This window comes from Heterocephalus glaber, unplaced genomic scaffold (assembly GCF_053883595.1).
Source record: "Heterocephalus glaber isolate CG9 unplaced genomic scaffold, H.glaber_assembly_v1.0 deba00001504, whole genome shotgun sequence".
Lineage (NCBI taxonomy): Eukaryota > Metazoa > Chordata > Mammalia > Rodentia > Bathyergidae > Heterocephalus > Heterocephalus glaber.
In genome coordinates this window covers 62,193,685-62,211,750 of record NW_028258324.1, presented here as the reverse complement: position 1 = coordinate 62,211,750, position 18,066 = coordinate 62,193,685, and the positions used below count along the sequence as shown (strand labels likewise).

At 42.5% G+C, this 18,066-nt stretch overlaps 1 protein-coding gene across 7 annotated transcripts in view; it reads left to right on the top strand.

Annotated features, from left to right (window-relative positions):
* Positions 1 to 6,155, top strand: part of Opa1 (OPA1 mitochondrial dynamin like GTPase) — an 80,952-nt gene extending 74,797 nt beyond the window's left edge. For 6 of the 7 annotated variants that reach the window (XM_087186689.1, XM_087186686.1, XM_087186684.1 and 3 more), the window contains 2 exons: positions 3,943 to 4,017; positions 6,034 to 6,155. In XM_087186689.1, the coding sequence (XP_087042815.1) occupies positions 3,943 to 4,007 (65 nt within the window). In that variant the 3' untranslated portion in view covers positions 4,008 to 4,017; positions 6,034 to 6,155. Of the gene's footprint in view, positions 1 to 3,942; positions 4,018 to 4,125; positions 4,246 to 6,033 lie in introns of those variants that run through there. The other variant, XM_021255514.2, reaches the window with a different exon arrangement.
* Positions 6,156 to 18,066: the final 11,911 nt, after the last annotated feature.

The window sequence follows — 18,066 nt, the reverse complement described above, 5'->3', positions numbered from 1 at the left end:
ACAGGTTAGGTAGAACTCTCAAAGATACTGGCATAGGAAAGGACTTTATGAACAAAACCTCAGTAGCACGGGAACTAGCACAAAGAATCAACAACTGGGATCTCATCTTATTAAAAATTTCTGCACTGCAAGAGAAGCCACCAATAGAGCTAAGAGACAGCCTACAATGTGGGAAAAACTTTTTACCAGCTGTTCCTCAGACAAAAGTCTACTATCTAGAATATGTGAAGAACTCAAAAAAATCAGACCCCCCCCCAAATATAAAGACCCAATTCAAAAATGGGCATCTGAAATGAGTAGACATGTTTCAGACAAAGAAGTAAAAGCGGCAAATAAACATGAAAAAATGTTCAACATTACTGGTCATTCAAGAGATGCAAATGGAAACAACACTGAGATTCCACCTCACCCCAGTCTAAATTTTAAAGTAATACAGGATTTGAATTCTAGACTGATTCCTTCATTTTATAGACAAGCCAGAACTATGACTTCCCCACAGGTTAAGAGCAATGACAAAATGCCACACTGTAGTGTATCTTATAAAATATAGCTTACATTATGTTTTCCCCTTTATAAAAATGACATAAAATAGCTACCCTGTTGACTATTAGTGAGTTACACCAGGGATTTTTTTTTTTTTTTAGTTATCATCAAACTTTTCATTGTTGTATATTCCTATAAAATGGATGTTTTAAAAAAAGTTGTCTATAATACACTTATTTTCTTTTCAGTTAGAAATGTACAGCTACCAGTTATAGCTCCTAATCAGCTCAAATAAATAGTTGTTAGAAATATGGATGCAATTCTGTCCCAAACCAAAATTTTCATTTCAAGTTTTGAAAAAATAAAATAAGCCAGACTTTATAGCCTCCAGAAGTCTGGTAGCCCCAGCTTTGATAGCACTAAGCCCATCTCAAAAAGCTTTACAGAACATAGGAATTAATGCCTCCTACTTCTGTAACAATCAGAACTATCTCTGTTTATCTCCTTATTGATGAGTGTTTAAAAATAGTCATGTCCCTCTTGGGGGGGGTGGGATCTGTAGAGTTCAAGATGCAGAAGGTAAGTACACTAGATTGAACTGCACACATTTGACTGTGTGTCTAGTTCATCTTTTCATCAGATATAAAAGGTGCTGAATCTAAGATTTTGTCAGTAGTTTTGATTATCTTGAATCTGGTCTCTTGTTCACTTCCCTCCCCCCTTATTTCTCCATATCCTAGATTCCTTTACTGAACTTCTAAAGGGCACTTTTATAATGTAATTGTCTATAAAAAGCAAACCTGTTCAGGAGCAACATATATTATGCAGGAAGCATTCTTTTAACTTTCAGCCCTTGCATGAAATGCTGCTCCTCACTGGAATCTCACCTCTGAGGTGTTGTAAAATGGGGTCTGCAACCTATTATGAAACAGTTACACCAACATGCGCTTGGACCTTTAGGAGTGTGGTTTGCTGAAAGTACACCGCATTAGTAAATTTGCAACTTGTTCCTGCTTTCTTCAAAAACGTCAAAAGTTGTAAAAGATTTATTTCAGTGCTTGTGGTAGTGTTTTGTGTGTGGCTCTTTGTCCCTGTTGTAAACTCTTATTAGCCACTGAAGTGAACTTTCTCCCAGTTTTGGCCTTTTGCATTCACAGTGTATTCAAAACCTAATTACAGATTAGTCTATATTTGAGACTTGTAAAGCGAGTATCAGAAAACTCAAAAAGAAAATGAGAGTAGGAGTATCATTTCACGTGGAGATAAAGCGACCCAAAATGTGAATGGGTGTCAAATCATCTGAAGAAAAGAAAAAAGAGAAGCAACTTCATTCACTGAGACTGATGGTTTATGAGCTGGGGATTATGGGAATATTCATGACTCAATCAAGAAGCACAATGAATTGATGTTTGAAATAGCTCATCTTTTAAGTAAACTTTGGGTAAATAGAAAGTAGACTATTCACTGTGTGTAGAACTGTGTAGCAGAAATAGTTTTTTGTTAATCCCTCCCTGAGTTTCTTTAATTTATCAGGTAAGTCACAATATTTTTAGGAATTCTCTAGTTATGAATGTTCAATTCAAATATCTAATAGAAAAAGGAGTTTGCTTTATAATTAGCCATGATGATTTATACCCATATTCTTGACTTTTACCAAAATGTCTTATTTCACATAAAAGTAATATTTATAACAAGTAGACTGCTTTGCCACTGGTTAGATTCAGCATGTGGTACCCCATCTAGTATGCATTTTTTTTTTTTTTTTGGTACTGGGGATTGAACTCAGGACCTTGCACTTTCAAGGCAGGCGGCAGAACCACTGAGCTAAATCCCCGGCCCAATCTAGTATGCATTTCTGAATCCGAGAAATATGAGCAGGGCTAATTCTTCAAGCTGTGACAGCCTCCTCTTTAGCAATGACACCTACAGGATTGAGTGAGGACCAAGTGAAGTGTCAAGTTTGAAATCACCCCAGACATAGTGGACACTTCATAGACTTTGAGTGAGAGAGAAAGGAAGAAATGTTCCTCAGAGGTAGGAAGTCACCTGTGTCCCGTACCACTCCATCTGTGCATTGGACAGTGACAGGGTGGCAAAGGCATGAATTTTTTTAGTGTTGAAAGGATACACCTGGTAGCCATTCTTGTTTCTTGTAACCCTTCCCTCCATCCACCTCAGTCCCCACCACTTCTAGTAACTCACTTGAGTGTCCTCTGTACCATTCCGGAGGTGTCATGGCAAAGTAGTACTTTGTCCTCATGTCGTAACGATAGAACTTTGTGTAAAACTAAAGGGGAATTTGACAGTTTTTATTTTGTGGTTTTCATGTTAAATAATCCCTTTACTCTTATACAGAAAAAGAGTCGCTTCCCTGTGAGTTAGGAGGCTTTGGTTTTCACTTAGACGTTACAGAGTTAGGCGCCCACCTCAGAGCAGCTTTGGGTATCGTTCAGCACAAAGAGCTCCTGCTCCGCAGGCCGTGAGTGGCGCCCCTGGGCACCCACTGACAGTCTGTGGGGCCGAGGACAGCGCTCTGCTTTTAGGAAGAGATCAGCATGTACTTCGAGTAGTTCACATCTGTGGAGGAAATTTGTATTTCAGAGGGAAATTACAGATTCTCTTTGGAAGCCTATAAACTTAAAAACTAAAAAGCAAATGAGTAATGTAAAACTACTTTCAGTGGTTGTTGTGTTTTTAAACTTTATTTATTGGCAGCTGAAAAAGTACTTTCATGTATGTATTTTTAGAGTACTATTGCCCTTACCTGTTTGTTGTAAATATTTCCCATTGTCTGCTTTGTCTTTCATTTTGTGCTATTTTGGCATGTGAATGAAAGTGACTGTCATCATATTGGTTGATCTTTCCTCCCAACTTCTCCCATTACTTTTTTTGTTTGTTTGTTTTGTTTTGTTTTGGTACCAGGGATCAAAGTCGGGTCCTTGCGCTTGCACAGCAGGTGGCGAAACCACTGAGCTAAATCCCCGGCCCCTCCCATTACTTTTTATTTAAAAAATCATTTTCAGTCTTATGCCAGTTAAATATCCACTTTTTTTAATTTTTAAAAATTGTTTTTGTTTTCCTGTTTCAGACATTGCTAACTGTGAGTCTTTAATAGGACCTTAGAGAATCAGAGACTTTATTAAAATTATACCTATAGTCATACATGTATCTTTTTATACATTTTTTGTGTAAGAGCCATCACTTTTATTAACTTCCCAAATGGGTCCGCCATACACTTCTCTTCCTTTTCCTTCCAAAAAATGGCTAAGCACTGCTACACCAATGCATCTGGACATTATTTGGATCTAAGGTACTGAGCCTCATTCTTCCCTTTCTGCCAAAGAGTTAGAGATGTATACCTGAGCATTTTTGTAAATTGTTATCTCCTGTAATTTGAGATACCTTTGAAAAATAAATTTGTTTTTATTTAACTAATTTATTTTCTGTTTTTCTCCATAGAGAAAGTTAGAGAAATTCAAGAAAAACTTGATGCTTTCATTGAAGCTCTTCACCAAGAGAAATAAATTTTATTAAGTGAGTAAAAGTTCTGCTACTACATTGGTTACTAAATGCAAAATTTGTATTTTTTTTTCAAAATTTGTATTTTAAGCCTTTCTAATAGTTTATTCTGCTTGACTGTAGCCAGTTGTTCCTTCTAATTTTAATGGTATGAATCTCTGAAACCAGCCTGTGATGTCCCTTTGAGTAACTTGGTTACCTGCCAGCTGAACTAAACCATTTGGACAGAGCCAAGGTGAACAGAGGGCTAAGATATTTTATAACATGCAGGTGACTCCAATTTTCTGTGCATAAAGAACTGATCTAAAATTGTCCTTATTTTATTCCTAATGTTCATAGTGAATAATTACGTGTATGTTAAATATTCAACTTAAAAAGCTTTTTATTTGGCTTAACTAAAAGTTTTCGTAATTCTTAGTCTTAGCCTGTTGTTTAAAAATATTTAGATAAGGCCTTTTCCTGCTGAAACTCACTTATATCACCTTAGAATTTATTAGTCTCCTGAATATGTTGACTCCTGTCTGATTCTATAGTCTGGCATTGTAAGAATGTTCCTACTAAAATATGTATTTCAGGTCTTCACTTGGTAGCATAGTCGGGTGTTCATTATCACTGAAAAATTATAATCAGTAAGTCATTTGTCTCAATTGAAGAAGTTGAGAAAAGAAGAATGCAGTGATTAAGGCATTGTCATTTACTTGAAGTATTTTGTCACTTTGTGAGCACCGTGCTACGGCAGCCTGTGGCACATAGAACCGGAAGGAGCAGCACTGTGGAAGGTTCCCTCCCCGGCTTCCCCAGCTCTGTCCAGGGAAGGCTGGGGCCCCACAGCCCACTCTCTCCTGTCGGGAGTAGATTGAGGCGCGCAGGCAGTCAGGGGAGGCACTGCTCAGGTTGGGCCTCGCTCATACAGCGCACCAGCGAGGGAGGGATGGACAGCATAAAGCTTCCGCTTTGTTTCCTTCAGACAGATGTAGAGAAGGCCACAGAAATAGAGAATTATCTCTAACGCAAGCCGAAATTAGTTTTGGTGTATAAATGTGTGTGTGAATGTTTTCTGAGTCTTCCATATATAAAAATTTATTTTTAAGCCATAAAGTGTTCCAGTATTATCCCAGTCATGACAGCTATTATGAACAGTTGCTATTAGAGGTGGAGATTGGACCTTGTCTGTAGCATCAGAGTTGACAGGACATTTCTGGTTAGAAAAAACTTTCATGAAAGCCACAGAAACCCTATTAAGGATATAAGCTGTGTGTCTGGGGGGATTCATTGAAAGAAGGACCTCCAAAGGCAGCCGGTATTTCACATAGCAGTGGCTGTGCTCTAATTAATTGGTCAGTACGACATCTAGACTTCTCGTGGCTGCCCAGCACGTGGCCTTTCTCTACAAGAGTGTCTGCCCCCAGAGCAGGCCGGGGCAGGCCTGAGAGGCCCGACGGGGAAACCACCCTCGTCGTCCTTGCTACCTCACTGTCTGCTCTCTAAGACCCTGCCCAGGATGGTGATTTACTACTCTGTGAACTCATAAAATATCAGATGATCTATTTTGTACTCCGCAGGTCCCATTTAAAAGAATAAATCTGGCAGAATGGTACCCTTGTTTCATTCCAACCATTTTATAAAAGTTACCAAGTACCTGAAGGAGTAGTTCTCAATTATAATTTTAATATACGTGGGATTTCTCACTGTGATAGTTTTGAATTTTTAAAAACTAGTTTTCAGTAATTGTAATTCTAGTATTTGCTGAAGATGTTTATACTCAACAGAGCCATACAGATTCTCCAGTACCAATTAACTTTAATTTATTCGGAACTCTTTTTGTGTAAGAAATTCTAGTATATTTTTATTGGTATATCTTGTTTGATAAGCTTATGCAAATATTCTATGTGCTACTCTAAATAATTTTAGAAAAACTACCAAACTTAGGCAGTGATGTTTCAATTTTTTTAATGGTCATGACATAATAGTGTAGAAATTTTGCATTTGTCTCCCCCAACCTAAATTTATCAAATGGGTTTGTTTTTACAGAATTCTACTGGTAACATAATCACCTCTCCATATATCTGAAGAAAGAAAACTCAGTCTTTTGTCCTGCCTCTTCTGCTGTCCCACCTTTCTAAGCATACAATAAAAGTCCTGGGGTAAAATAACTGACGTGTGTCTCAGGCGCGTACCCATGAGCTGCCTTCTGAGTGGGAGAACAACAGAGATGGCGTTAGCAGCCCGTTTGTACTGAAGGCGCGACCGGGGTAACGTAACTGGTGTGGCCACTACGTATGGCCTCGAAGGTGAGGAACTGGCCATGTGCTTGTTGTCTTTCTCTTGGTGGCACTAGTGTAATTCATTAGCAGGTGCTACTTGCTGTCGGTTTCTTTTCCAGAAATGCAATGCTAGTTGTTTTGGAATAAAATTTATAGCAATTTTTAAGAGTTATCAACTGTATATAAAATGATGGTAGCCTGCTAAAGTATCATCTGTATCTGTCATGTTCTATATCCAAGGAACCATTTGACCGTGGGAGTCCGTTTATATTTACCATGTGAAAGAAAACTGGCTAAGAGAGGAACCCTGTGATAGGCTGGTCTGACTTACAAAGGTTCAATGTCTGTTCACTTTTAAAACTTCAGCCTTTCATTGCCAGCTTAGAAATTTGCCTTGGAAGACAGATCCCCTCCACCTGCTGTTTTTATACTCTCTATATCCAGTGAAAATTGATTCATTTTGGATGTTGTATACTTAGGCTTTCTGTTAACAGCAATTTTTTTCCTGTTGACAGAGCGATTGTGTGACACAGGATGAGGAAGATTAAGGATGATCAGTTGACTAATTTCACTTAGAATTGTGTCAAACGCTGGAAGTAGGCATAAGGAAATGGCTTCATTTCATGTGACCGTTTTATTTCACTCTGTTTCTTTTCTTTTGCAGTACTGGGTGTGGAACCCAGGGCCTTGCGCATCCTAGGCAGCACTCCATCACTGAGCTAGTCCGTAACCCCCAGTGGACTGTTTCAAACAGAAATTATGTCAGCATTTAGAATAGTTTTGACCATTCGCCCTCAGCTGAAAATTTAAAGTTGAATTCATTGCAGTTCAGTTGCAGTGATATGCTCCCGATATTTTCTTGTGTTTTATGTTACATGATTTTTTAATTGGCCAAAAAATTTTAAAGCAAAGAAACATGCCATCTTTTAATTAAACTGTCTTTCTCATTTCCTACCTTTTTATTAAGCCTTTTATGTGGACAAAAATGCTCATGTGACAGTTTTTATTTTGCAAGTTACTACATTTTGTAGTTTTCTTGGATTGGTTTTTTGGTAACAATTCCCTTGCTACCGTCCACTTTTTATTTTTTAATACCTGTGTATCCTTCATTATGAAGATCTGACACTTAATATGCAAGACTCGAGAATGTCACAAAATCTGTCAGAAATTCTGAACACCATAAATATTTGTTTTAAAGTGATAAGGAAAGTGGATCCAGTTTTCCGCAGCTGGTAGCTCTTGGGTAAGCACAGCAGTGAGCAGTGAGACTCTTTCCTGTGTGCTGCCCTCAGGGGAAGTGGCTCCTGCCCTCAGTCCCGCTGTGCCTGGTGACCTCACCAGAAGCAGCCATCCTGTAGCAGCAGTGATGATTTTGCAGTGGCGGAACACTCATTTTAGCCACAGCTCTTTCCACAACAGGAAGAGAGAGGGTCATATTTGTTTCTGTGAACTACAGATAGAAAAAAATGCCATCAGTTGTATTTCTAAATACTTCTCCCAAGCAAAAAGCTGATGTTTGGGAGTAATCTTTCACATCCCTCAAGTTTTCCAGAGAGAGGAGGAGAAACTTCTTTTCTTTGAAGAGATCAATCAGTATTGTAACTTAAATATTTAAGTAGATGATAAAAGTATTATCAAAAATCCCATGTGACCCCTGACATCCTGACATTCTCCCGAACCCGCTCAGTAATAATTGTTTCGTGGATTTTTTTTTAGCTGATCTCATACTAAACATATTTTTTTCCTTGAAAATTAGGTAAATACCTAGCTTTATTAAATGCAGATGTTACAGAAAGAAAAAATAAAATTCAATCCCAACAGTGAACCCCATGTGTTGTGTCTGTAGCCCCAAAACTAGAAGAGCTTGAAATTTAAATTTAAAAAATAACTTTATGGGTGCAGTCTACAGAAGCTAAAGTCTAACTGGACAAGGAATCATTTGTTTTTCATGTTAGAATTTCTGAAGAATGGAGTGAGGAAAACGCTGTATGAAAGATTGATTAATTTAAAATAGATGGCCGGGGAGTTAGCTCAGTGGTTCTGCTGCCTGCTTCGCAAGCACAAGGTCCCGAGTTCCATCTCTGGTACCAAAAAAATAAAAATTTAAAATAGTTGATATCCAAAGGTGATTGGTCAGGATTGTTCATTTTAACGGTGTATGGGGGCCGTGCACCGGAGGAAGCAAGCAGGCAGCTCTTGCTACTCCGCGCTGAACTGACTGAGCTACAGTGACTGGCAGGGCGCCCTGCCTTTCCAGCACCTTAGCTCTATTCTGTCCTCTTTGTGTGGCCCCCATTCTCCAAGCTTTGTTCCCATGGCTCGTTTGCAGAAACTTAGTGACCAAATGCAAAGAAATCATGTAGCAGGAGAAAGAGTGGTGCTTCCTGACTTTATAATTTGGGGATTTCACAATAAAAAATTTAGAGTGTTGGTTTAAAAGACTAATTCCTTAACCAGCTAATCATTTTGTATTTATTTATTTTAGATGTATTTATCTGAGTAAAGAAACATTTTCTCTTTCCAATAAATGTAATCATAACAATGACTTTTATCTCAGTCACCTAAGCTGGCATATATTTTCAGATACTTTAGCAGTATGGAAATGTGCTTAAAAATATGCACATTTTGAATGATCATGGTTACATGTTGTTTAAATATTTAAAACTTTGTGTTTGCTTGTTCATTGTGAATCGACTTTGTAGTTTTAAGACCTCACGTGACATATAGACATTATAGAACTTATATTTTGCCTGCACTTGATCTAAGTTCATTTGTGTGGATGAATAATTAAAAGATACTTAATCACATTATAATTCTGTTATTGGAGAGCATCTTTTAGAGTTTTCCCTGCTTTATGAGGGAGAGAGAGAAAACCCTGTGTACCCTGGATCATCTGGCCCCATTGGGTAATCAAATTCACACTGTAGCAGACTTTAATGTGGCTCCTCTGGGTGCTTCACTGTCACATACCTTGCATTGTACAGATATAACCTGTTCAATTAATGCTTTTTTTTTTTTTCATGATACTTGTCACAACATTTTGATATTTTCTTTGGTAAAATATATAAAACCTGCTTTCCTATTGCACTCTGCTGCCACGGCCATCATTTTCACAAATGATGCTTACATGCTCCATCATACGTGAGGCTTACTGAGAAGTTCCAGCGAAGGAGCTGTGAGGATGGCTTAATTCCACCCACCACCTCGTTAAAATTCCCAGTCCCGGCACTTTGCTCATACATAATGCTCCGTGTGTCTCGATCATTAAATTTGTCAAGTCAGGTGGAGTGCAGGTGTGCCTTCTCCACACCTCCTGTACTTGGCTAACATCAAAACTGGGAAGATTCCAAAGTCACAGTTACTTCAGTAAGTGGTCCAGAGTAGCTGTAAAATGATATATTTCTGGTGTCAGGAGCCTCTTTTACAAATTCCCTTAGAAGGTACATAGGCAATAATTGTCTTTTAAATTAATTTTTCATCCTGTGTGGTTCAAATTTTAAAATCTCCATGGGTCAAAGAAGTGTGAGGAAAAAGCTCCTGAAGACTTATCATGTGCAACTGAGGAGTCAGCATAACTGTCCGTGCTTATAGATGAGACAGATTTGCTACTTAATCGTAGTACAAGACGTACTCTAAAATAATCACTCACCCAGACTGTGATAACGGAGATCGTCATGTTCAACACACACGAGGCTAAGTTGATAAACACAGAGAACTCAAAAAAAAAAACAAGGACTGCAAAAATCATTACAGGTTAAGTCGAACTGTATCAAGAAATTTTAAATTGGGTGATCGTTAGCCCAAGAAGACAATCGATAAAACTAAGTGTAAAAGCACCTACATTATAAGTCATTAGGCTAAATCTGTTCCCTAAAATGAGGACTGAGCTACCAGCTTGCAAGTTGAGCATGCACATGATCTGTCTCCGAGGTGGTCTTAGAGTGATGCCCAATCCTCCAGAGCCAGTGGAAAGGGTTTTTGGGGATCAGTCAGTGACAAGGAAGTAACTGCTGTGTTTTTCAGATCACTTTATCGGTACATAATGTTTCTTGGCAGTGCACAGTGTTCGGGATCCTTGTGTGGAGTCGGTACCTGGACATCACGCATCTTCATCCCCTCCCCTTTGTGGTGCATGTTTGCAGTACACAAGTACCGGAACTACTACTTTTAGATGGTTTTAAATCAAAGTGGTTCTTTGTGGTAAAGAAGTCATATTGTTGGGGCTGTTATTTTTTTAATTCATTAACCCAGGCGTCAGCTGGTTCCTATCCCAGTATTTGAGAATATTCAACACTTGAAAAAGTGAGCTGAGAGTGGTGCCCAGGACCTGTCCACGCGCCTGCCCCACCCCCAGGCTCCCAGGAGCACAGCCTCCCCTGTCCAGCTGCTCTTGCTCCCTAGCAGCCAAGCCTGAGTGGCTGCTGTGCTTCCCCTTAGCTACTCCATCACAGGGCAGCCTCTAGGAATCAGGATTTGACCCACTGTCAGGGCTCTCACAGTCCAGCACATGCTAGCATTTGCTTGGGAGACCTGATATTCGTGGGAAGTTTTGCAGGGAACAGGCAGCTGAGAGTTAGGTCAGACTATCAGAAAGCTGCACTACCTGGACTCCATGCCTACCTCTTCATCTAATGTCAGGCCCTTGGCTTTCACAGTTTACAATGCCACCCATTTGGAGAAAATGGCTCACTAATGTCAGGATGCTGGACAGCCTGCCTGCAGAGTCCTTCACACAGATGCGTGTGCTCCTGTCCTGCTGACCTGAGCACTCAAGGCCCTGGCCAGTCTCTGCCTCATGCCCCCGGCCGAAAAGAGGAACCGAGCCCTTTTTCTGCTCGCTTAGTCTCTGTTCCGTTTGTTGTGCACCTGTCTTCCATACTGCATACAGAAGTAGTCCTACACCTTGAGGCAGATGAAGAGCTTCCTGTTTCTCCTTTAAGAAACATTGTCTGGAGGGATTGATGCACCAGGCGGTAAACACCCAATCCCCTTGCATGCTAAATATATGTAATTTTTCTACAATTTATTTATATGTAAAAAACCAGATATCATTGTACTGATTCCCCGAGAAGATACACAGCACGCACCCAGTTAACAATAGTGAACCTGCCTTCCTGTGGCCCTGAGCAGCACCCAGCAGCAGGAGGTGCCTGATGCGTGTGGGGAAGAAGGGTGTGGAGAGATGCCCCAGTCCGAAGCTTCCAGAGCAGGGGCTCATCTTTACCACAGCCCGATAGAAGGGCCTTAGCCAGACTCAGATGCTTCAAGGAGGGATCGTAACTGGCCACCCTTTGAGGACCCATCAGGAAACTCCTGACCCCTTTTTATGGTCAGTGCATGTCTTGCCAAAAGATGGACTCTGAAACTTTTTTTCCTTTTCTTCCTTTTTGTTTGTTTGAGACAGGGACATGCTACGTAGCCCAGGCTGGCCTTGAGTTTACTGTGATCTTCCTGCCTCGGCCTCTCAAGTCCTGAAATTACGGACAGGGACGTTACACCCAGCTTGAAACTTTTTTGTTTAAAGGAGAACTTAAATCCAGAGTAAAGAAACCAGGGTATCTTGTGTTTTTCACAAGGGTCTTGTGCCTTTCATAAACAGGGAATATTTTCATCTTATAGGTGAGGAAATAAGGCAGGCTCAGAACAGTTTGAAGCGACTTACCAAAGGTCATTCTAGTGAGCAGCAAAGTCAAAATCTGAAAGCCAGTCTCACTACAAACCTATGCACTTTCCAAAATACAACCCTCAAAATTGAGGGGGCCAAATATATTTATAATACCAGAAGCACATTAGGGCACATGATACACCTAAAAAACACAACATGAGCTAACTCGTTTCCTAACCAAAATGGTCTGGGAACGTTTTCTTTAACAATCAGGCAGTCCTTGCATTGCAAGCAGGAAATTATCAGCAGAGACGTGTGGCTCCTGTAGGAAGACAAGATTCAGGAGGGTCCGATTTTATGTCAGCTCTGGCAGTACGTGTCAGGAGTAAACTGAGCGCTGCAAGGTTTTTCTTCAACATGTTAATTTTCCCGTCAAGCCAACGCATGTCCTCTTGAACGTTTTGAGTTAACCTGTTAAGGTACAGAATTGCTTTTCTCTTGAGTTTTTAAACGTTAATTGCACACTTTATTTTCCCAAATTACTCCCTTTGACCTTTTGTTTCTGATAAACTTAACACTTTTGAAAGGTATAAATAGAAATCTTTTACAGTTTCAACTAAATTTATCAAGAAATCTCGTACACTTGCAAATTTCTTGCTTTGCATTGTTTCCAGTTTCTCCAGACAGTTGGAAGGGAAATGGTCTGAGGGTGCCAACAGGGCTGTCTGGGCCATTTCGGAGGCTCTCAGCACCACCACAAAGCCACTTCCATTATCACACACCTCTTTCTAAACACCTCACACACTCCTGGTCTTGCTAATTATACTCATTAGCATGGTCCCAGCCAAGTCAAGATCATAGAGTGTAATTTCGCTCATGTCAGAAGCACTGTGTCTCGTTCCCCTTTGGAGGAACAAGGCCTTTGGACCTGGAAGATCTCCCCATTGAGCGCCCCCCTCCGGTGCAGTTCGCCAGCTGCGGACCCTGTGATTGGCTGGGCTTTTGATGTGCAGATACTACAAGTTGGTCACAAACCTGTGTACAATGGGCCTGTTCTGGTTCATGTGAAAATCAACATCCTTTTTTGTGTTACTGGGTGACAGGATGCTACAATACTATTCTACAATACTATTAGCATTTGCAAAGAGTATGCTCTGCCCAAGGGCGTAGCCACAGATCGTGTGCTGCTCAGTTTGTGCTGCTCTATTATGTGACGGACACAAAGAAGCTGAAGGCTGCCAAAGGCCTGTCAAATCTTGTAATGTAGCGCTCGACCTCCAAACTCCACTTGGCCTCTAAGCATCTCTTGTTCCCGTCCCACCCCTTTCTGTGAATGCGCTCTGAGGTAGGTAAATGAATTCAGCGGCCTGGTAGGCGGGGGATTCCTTTCTGACCTCATCCCTGTACCATTTGTTTGCGGGCTTGTAGGAGAGAGGAGGACATATTGGAGTCCTTTGTGTCAAATCATTTTCTTGCAGGTTGGGGAGTTAATGGTAACTTTGTCTGAAGCCAGCCAAGCAGAAAGCCTCCACGGATGGGGCGTGGCATGCTCACCCTCCCCAGAACTACAAGAGGAGAATTGGAAATGGGGAAGTTTCGGGCCCAGATGGGTATGCTGCACATCTGCATGCTCAACATCTGCCGGTGGGAAGCTTCTGCCTTCTCATGGGTTTATGCGTAGAGTGGTCGTTCGTCTTAAAAACACTGTCCTCTTTCTGAATCATCATGGCTTTTATACAGATATAGTTTAGCTAATATAGTTTGGCTAATCTTCTGTGAAATCACTGATTTATATGTTCTGAAAGCTTTCTTTTACCTGGGTAATTCTGTGTATAAAAGAACTGTGTGACCCAAAGAGCTATACCATTTTTTTAACCTAAAAATGAACTACAGCCTTAGAACAGCGATAGCTTTTATTTGGCAAAGAGAGAAGAGAAGCAGTTTGCTCAAATAATGTTTTTGCTAGAAACTCCCTCTCCTGGTTCCCAGGCAAGTTCTGTTCTGTCCCATGAAGATTTAGATCCAGAGCCACAGTTCAGGGCCTCCACAGCCAGGCATTTTGTAAGAAAAGTTGGGGATCTGGAGATTTATGTGAAACCTACCTGTTTGTAATTCTGATTTCTAAAATCTAAACACTTGTGTAAACCTGACTTCGCTACACCTTTCTGTTCAGCTCTGTCCTCAGTGGGGTTTGGCATTGAGACCTCTAAAGCCTTCGCCATATAACCTGCCTTTGCCATTCTTGGAGATGCAGCTTTATTTTTTCGGAGGCTAGGCTGGGGGCAACTCCTCACTTATTGAACACCTGTATCTCAGGTACCTTAAATCCATCCCCTTCTGCTTACAGCCTCCTTGTCAACTTTGTTTTTCTTTTGTGATGCTGCGGCTGAAACCTCTTACAACAACTTCCTAGAGAGAGGCAGTCTCACCATAGTACCCACAGGTCACCACCAGCTCGGAGAGGTTACCTGAAGTCCTGCTGCTGGCCAATGGACAAGGTCAACATAGATTTGACTGCAGAGCCTGAAAAAGAGCAGGTGCAGAATGGGCTGCAGGTGTAGTCATCAGTCTCTGCTTTTACCTGGCCAACTGTCCAAAGGTCCCCGTTCTTTGCACGGCATGAAACAGTTGGGGAAAAAATTTGTATTGATGCAAAGAGATCCCGGGGCACTACTTCCGGCACCGTGGGTAGGCGATAACCCTGCAGGAAGAGATGCACATGGTTCTATAAAAGCCTTCTGTTCTAAACATCGGGCTTTTTCAAGTTCTGCAAGGCACTAGGTGAACCCCAGCAGGGGATCATGGGGCTCGTCAGACCAGCTTTCTCCATGCTAAGGAATTCTGGTTGTGGGAAGCACATTTTATCTTTCGGGTTTCCTGAAAAAGATGTGGCCCAGAATCTTAATGACCATTTGCCATTTGTTGACAGCACACATAAAATCGTCCCTCTAACTGCACACGTCTCCATCCCCAAGGCAAGGCGGCTGACCACTCGTGTAGGTGTGGTTGTGAGAAGATCCAGAATTCATGCCTGGTTCATCTCTGATCCCAGAAGCAGCAGTCTGACCCGGAGAAATTAATGATGCAGTGGACCCTTGACTTACAAACTCAGTTCATTCTTGAGGGCTGGTTGTAACTCAGGTTGGTCAATTGAAGGCTAATGCTCCTCTACACAGCCTTCAAAGTCTCCTGTACACAGGCAGATCTTCGTCCTTGGAGAGACATTGGCCCTGGATTTCTCAACCCCACACAGGAAAGGATGCTGTAATGTTCCTTCCAGAACTCTTTAAGGGTTAATTCTGTATCTGAGACCATCTGGAAGCACAAGTGGCCGCCATTTGGGTCATAACTCAAGACTTTGTTTGTAAGTTGAAAACTTAAGATTCCTGAAGAACTTGCCAAAGCTACATTGCTATGGCAGCAACCTCTGAATCCAAGACACCCAGGTGTCCTGATCCAGTGGACTCCTCCGGAAGGCATGTTGGTGAAGCCTGGGGCCCTGCACGCCAACTGAAGTGGATTAAACCCGACACTGCTCCATCCTTGCTGTGTCGTTGTCAGACACATCCTTCTGGAAGCCTTGATTTCCTCATTCAATCTTTCTAAAAAGTAGGGTGTGTGTATCTATGATCTATCTCAGGGTGTCTCAGGTTAAAACAAGATGCTATGTTTAGAGTATTTCAAAGTGCCAGGCACATGATGCGTGTTTGAAACTATTGGTTATTATGATGATGGTATTAGGTATCGAGAACAATCAATATTGCTTCCAAACTCAAGGCAACTGTGGGATCAGAAATGTTTTATTTGTTTTTATTAGCACATGATTCCAGCACATGATTACCTCCCTTGTGGGGAGCATGCACATAACACATTTCAATTGTTTCTTCATTCCCTTCCCTCCCCTCCTCTACTCTCCCCCCCATCCTTTGATCTCCTTCCCACTTGAGAAAGATCTATCTCCCTACTTCCTATTATCTATCTTTTGTTTTGCTCTTTTTTCTACTTTTGGTTTCTCATATAAGAGAAACCATGCCATATTGAAGCTTGTGTGTATGGCTTATTTCACTTAACATTATGGTTTCAAGGTGTGTATTTTCCTACAGATGACTCAAGTTTATCCTTCTTTATAACAGAGTGGTACTCCATTGTGTGTAAATATCACATTTCTTTTATCCATGCATCTGCTGATGGACCTATAGGCTGCTTCCAAGATTTAGCCATGACAGAATCTGCTCACACTGACAAATAAGTACAGGATGCCTCCTCCATTCTCCCTTTAAGCAGAGGCTCACTGACCCTTGGGTGCCCACCCAGCCCAGCTCCACTCTGAGCGTTGTCCAAGCTCTCCTAGACCATGCTGGGTGCTCATGGCTCCGTCTCCAGCCCATCTCTTGATAGGCCCCTGAGGGTAGCACTGAGGTTTATGGATTCTGGAGAAACCATAGGCTACCATCCAGATGTCTTTTCCTCAAGAATATGCAGAGAATCCAGCTTCAGACAATTTCAGCATAGCTCCATGAGACTGGCCTCTTTCATCCAGGGATATATGGCGGGGGGGGGGGGGGGGTCAGTGCAGCACACACGTGTGTATTATGTGTGTTTTGTGTGTGTTGTGTGTGTTTGAGGACCCCAGTGGATAGAGGCATCTGGGGCTTAGCCTGAGGGAGAGCTGCTTCCCAGGAGCTAATGCTGTGCTCTCACCTGCTGTCGACACATTTGTCCCTTGGGCTGCTGGGAAGCCTGAACTGCATTTGCAGCCTGTCCTAGCTCTCAGTGGAACCTTTAAGTCTTGTCTGTGGTATTAAATTTTCTCCTGACTTGCTTTCATTTTGTGGCCTTTTCTCACCCGTTTAACCTGGGTCTGTTCATCTGAATGTTCGTGGGTATCTCCCCAAGGTGACCTCGAATCCTGTTGTCACATGAGGTCGTGTGTCAGCTTATGCAGGCACGACTGCTGGGGCTGTGGTAAGTTTGTGCTCTGGATCCTGAAGCCAACCCCTCTGTGAGCACAAGGTTGCGTGTTTGTAACTCCTTTGTCATTATTTCCTTTAATTCATCTTAAAACAGGAACCGGGGTCAGCGATGGAGCACAGCGTAACCGCAGCTGATGAAACCTCAGCTCCCTGCCCAGCCCAAGCCCAGGTCTGCAAATCTGGCAGCAGCAGGAAACAGAGCAGTGGCCACAAGAGGCCTCTGGGATAGGATATGCTATTCTAATGAAAGCACCCGTCCTTTTAGGGATTAAGAGAATTCATGACCCTCAGAGATCAGCAGGTGAGGCATCCTTTGGGCAAACAGTCCCAAAATGCGCAGATGAGAAAGAAGCAGTGGGCGTGGGGAGCGTCTCCTGCTTCCCCCGGCCCCCAGACCCTTTTCTTTTCAGAGGAGGGCGGGTGGGGGGCGCTTGTCCTGAGCTGAAGCAAGGACTGTGTCTTTCATTTCTAAAGAGCGGGCGGCGAGGCCGAGGCAGAAGTCCCGTGACACGACTCGGGACACAAAGTGGTATCTTAGCATCGAAGACCCCCTTTGACAAGAAGAAGAAAAGCCCCTTTCTTCCCAGCCGGATTAGGAGAGGAGGGAATTCTCTGGAACGTGTGTGCATTGTTCCTCCCAGGGCAGCCTGCCCGGCAGGGCTTCCTCCCAAAGTCAGCCCAAGGGAGCTTGTCCCCCGTGTAATTAAAAGGGAAGGGACACAGCGGGGAGTCTTGTTCCGCTGCTGCCCACCAAAGTGGGGTCCCCAGGGGGGATGGTGTGGCCCAGGAAATTGGCTAAATTAATGGTTCTGGGAGGCCCCTCTGAATGCCTGGGCCCTGAGGCAGAGAGAGGGCAGGGCAGGGGTCTCTTCAGAGCTCTTCGGACAAAAGAGGGACAGAGAAGCTCTAGAGCAGAGGGGCTCAGCTCCTCACCACCTCACTGGCGGGCCAGGCTGCCCGGGGGCCATAGCACCTGCAGCCAGGGCTCAGCACCCCCGAAGCAGAGGTGCGAGCCTTGTCCAGGCGGCCGTTTGTCCAGCTGATGCAGGCTGGCCCCTCGCTTTCTCCAGCTGATGTCCAGGCAGGGAGGGGGAGGTCACAGGTCGTGGCCGGGAGGGAGGCCCTGGAGCTTAAGAAAGAGGGAGCAGCCCCTTCCCTTGGCAACAGAATTTCTGGAAAGCAGGCTCTTGTATTTGTCAATGGTAAAGTGTCTCACTCAGAA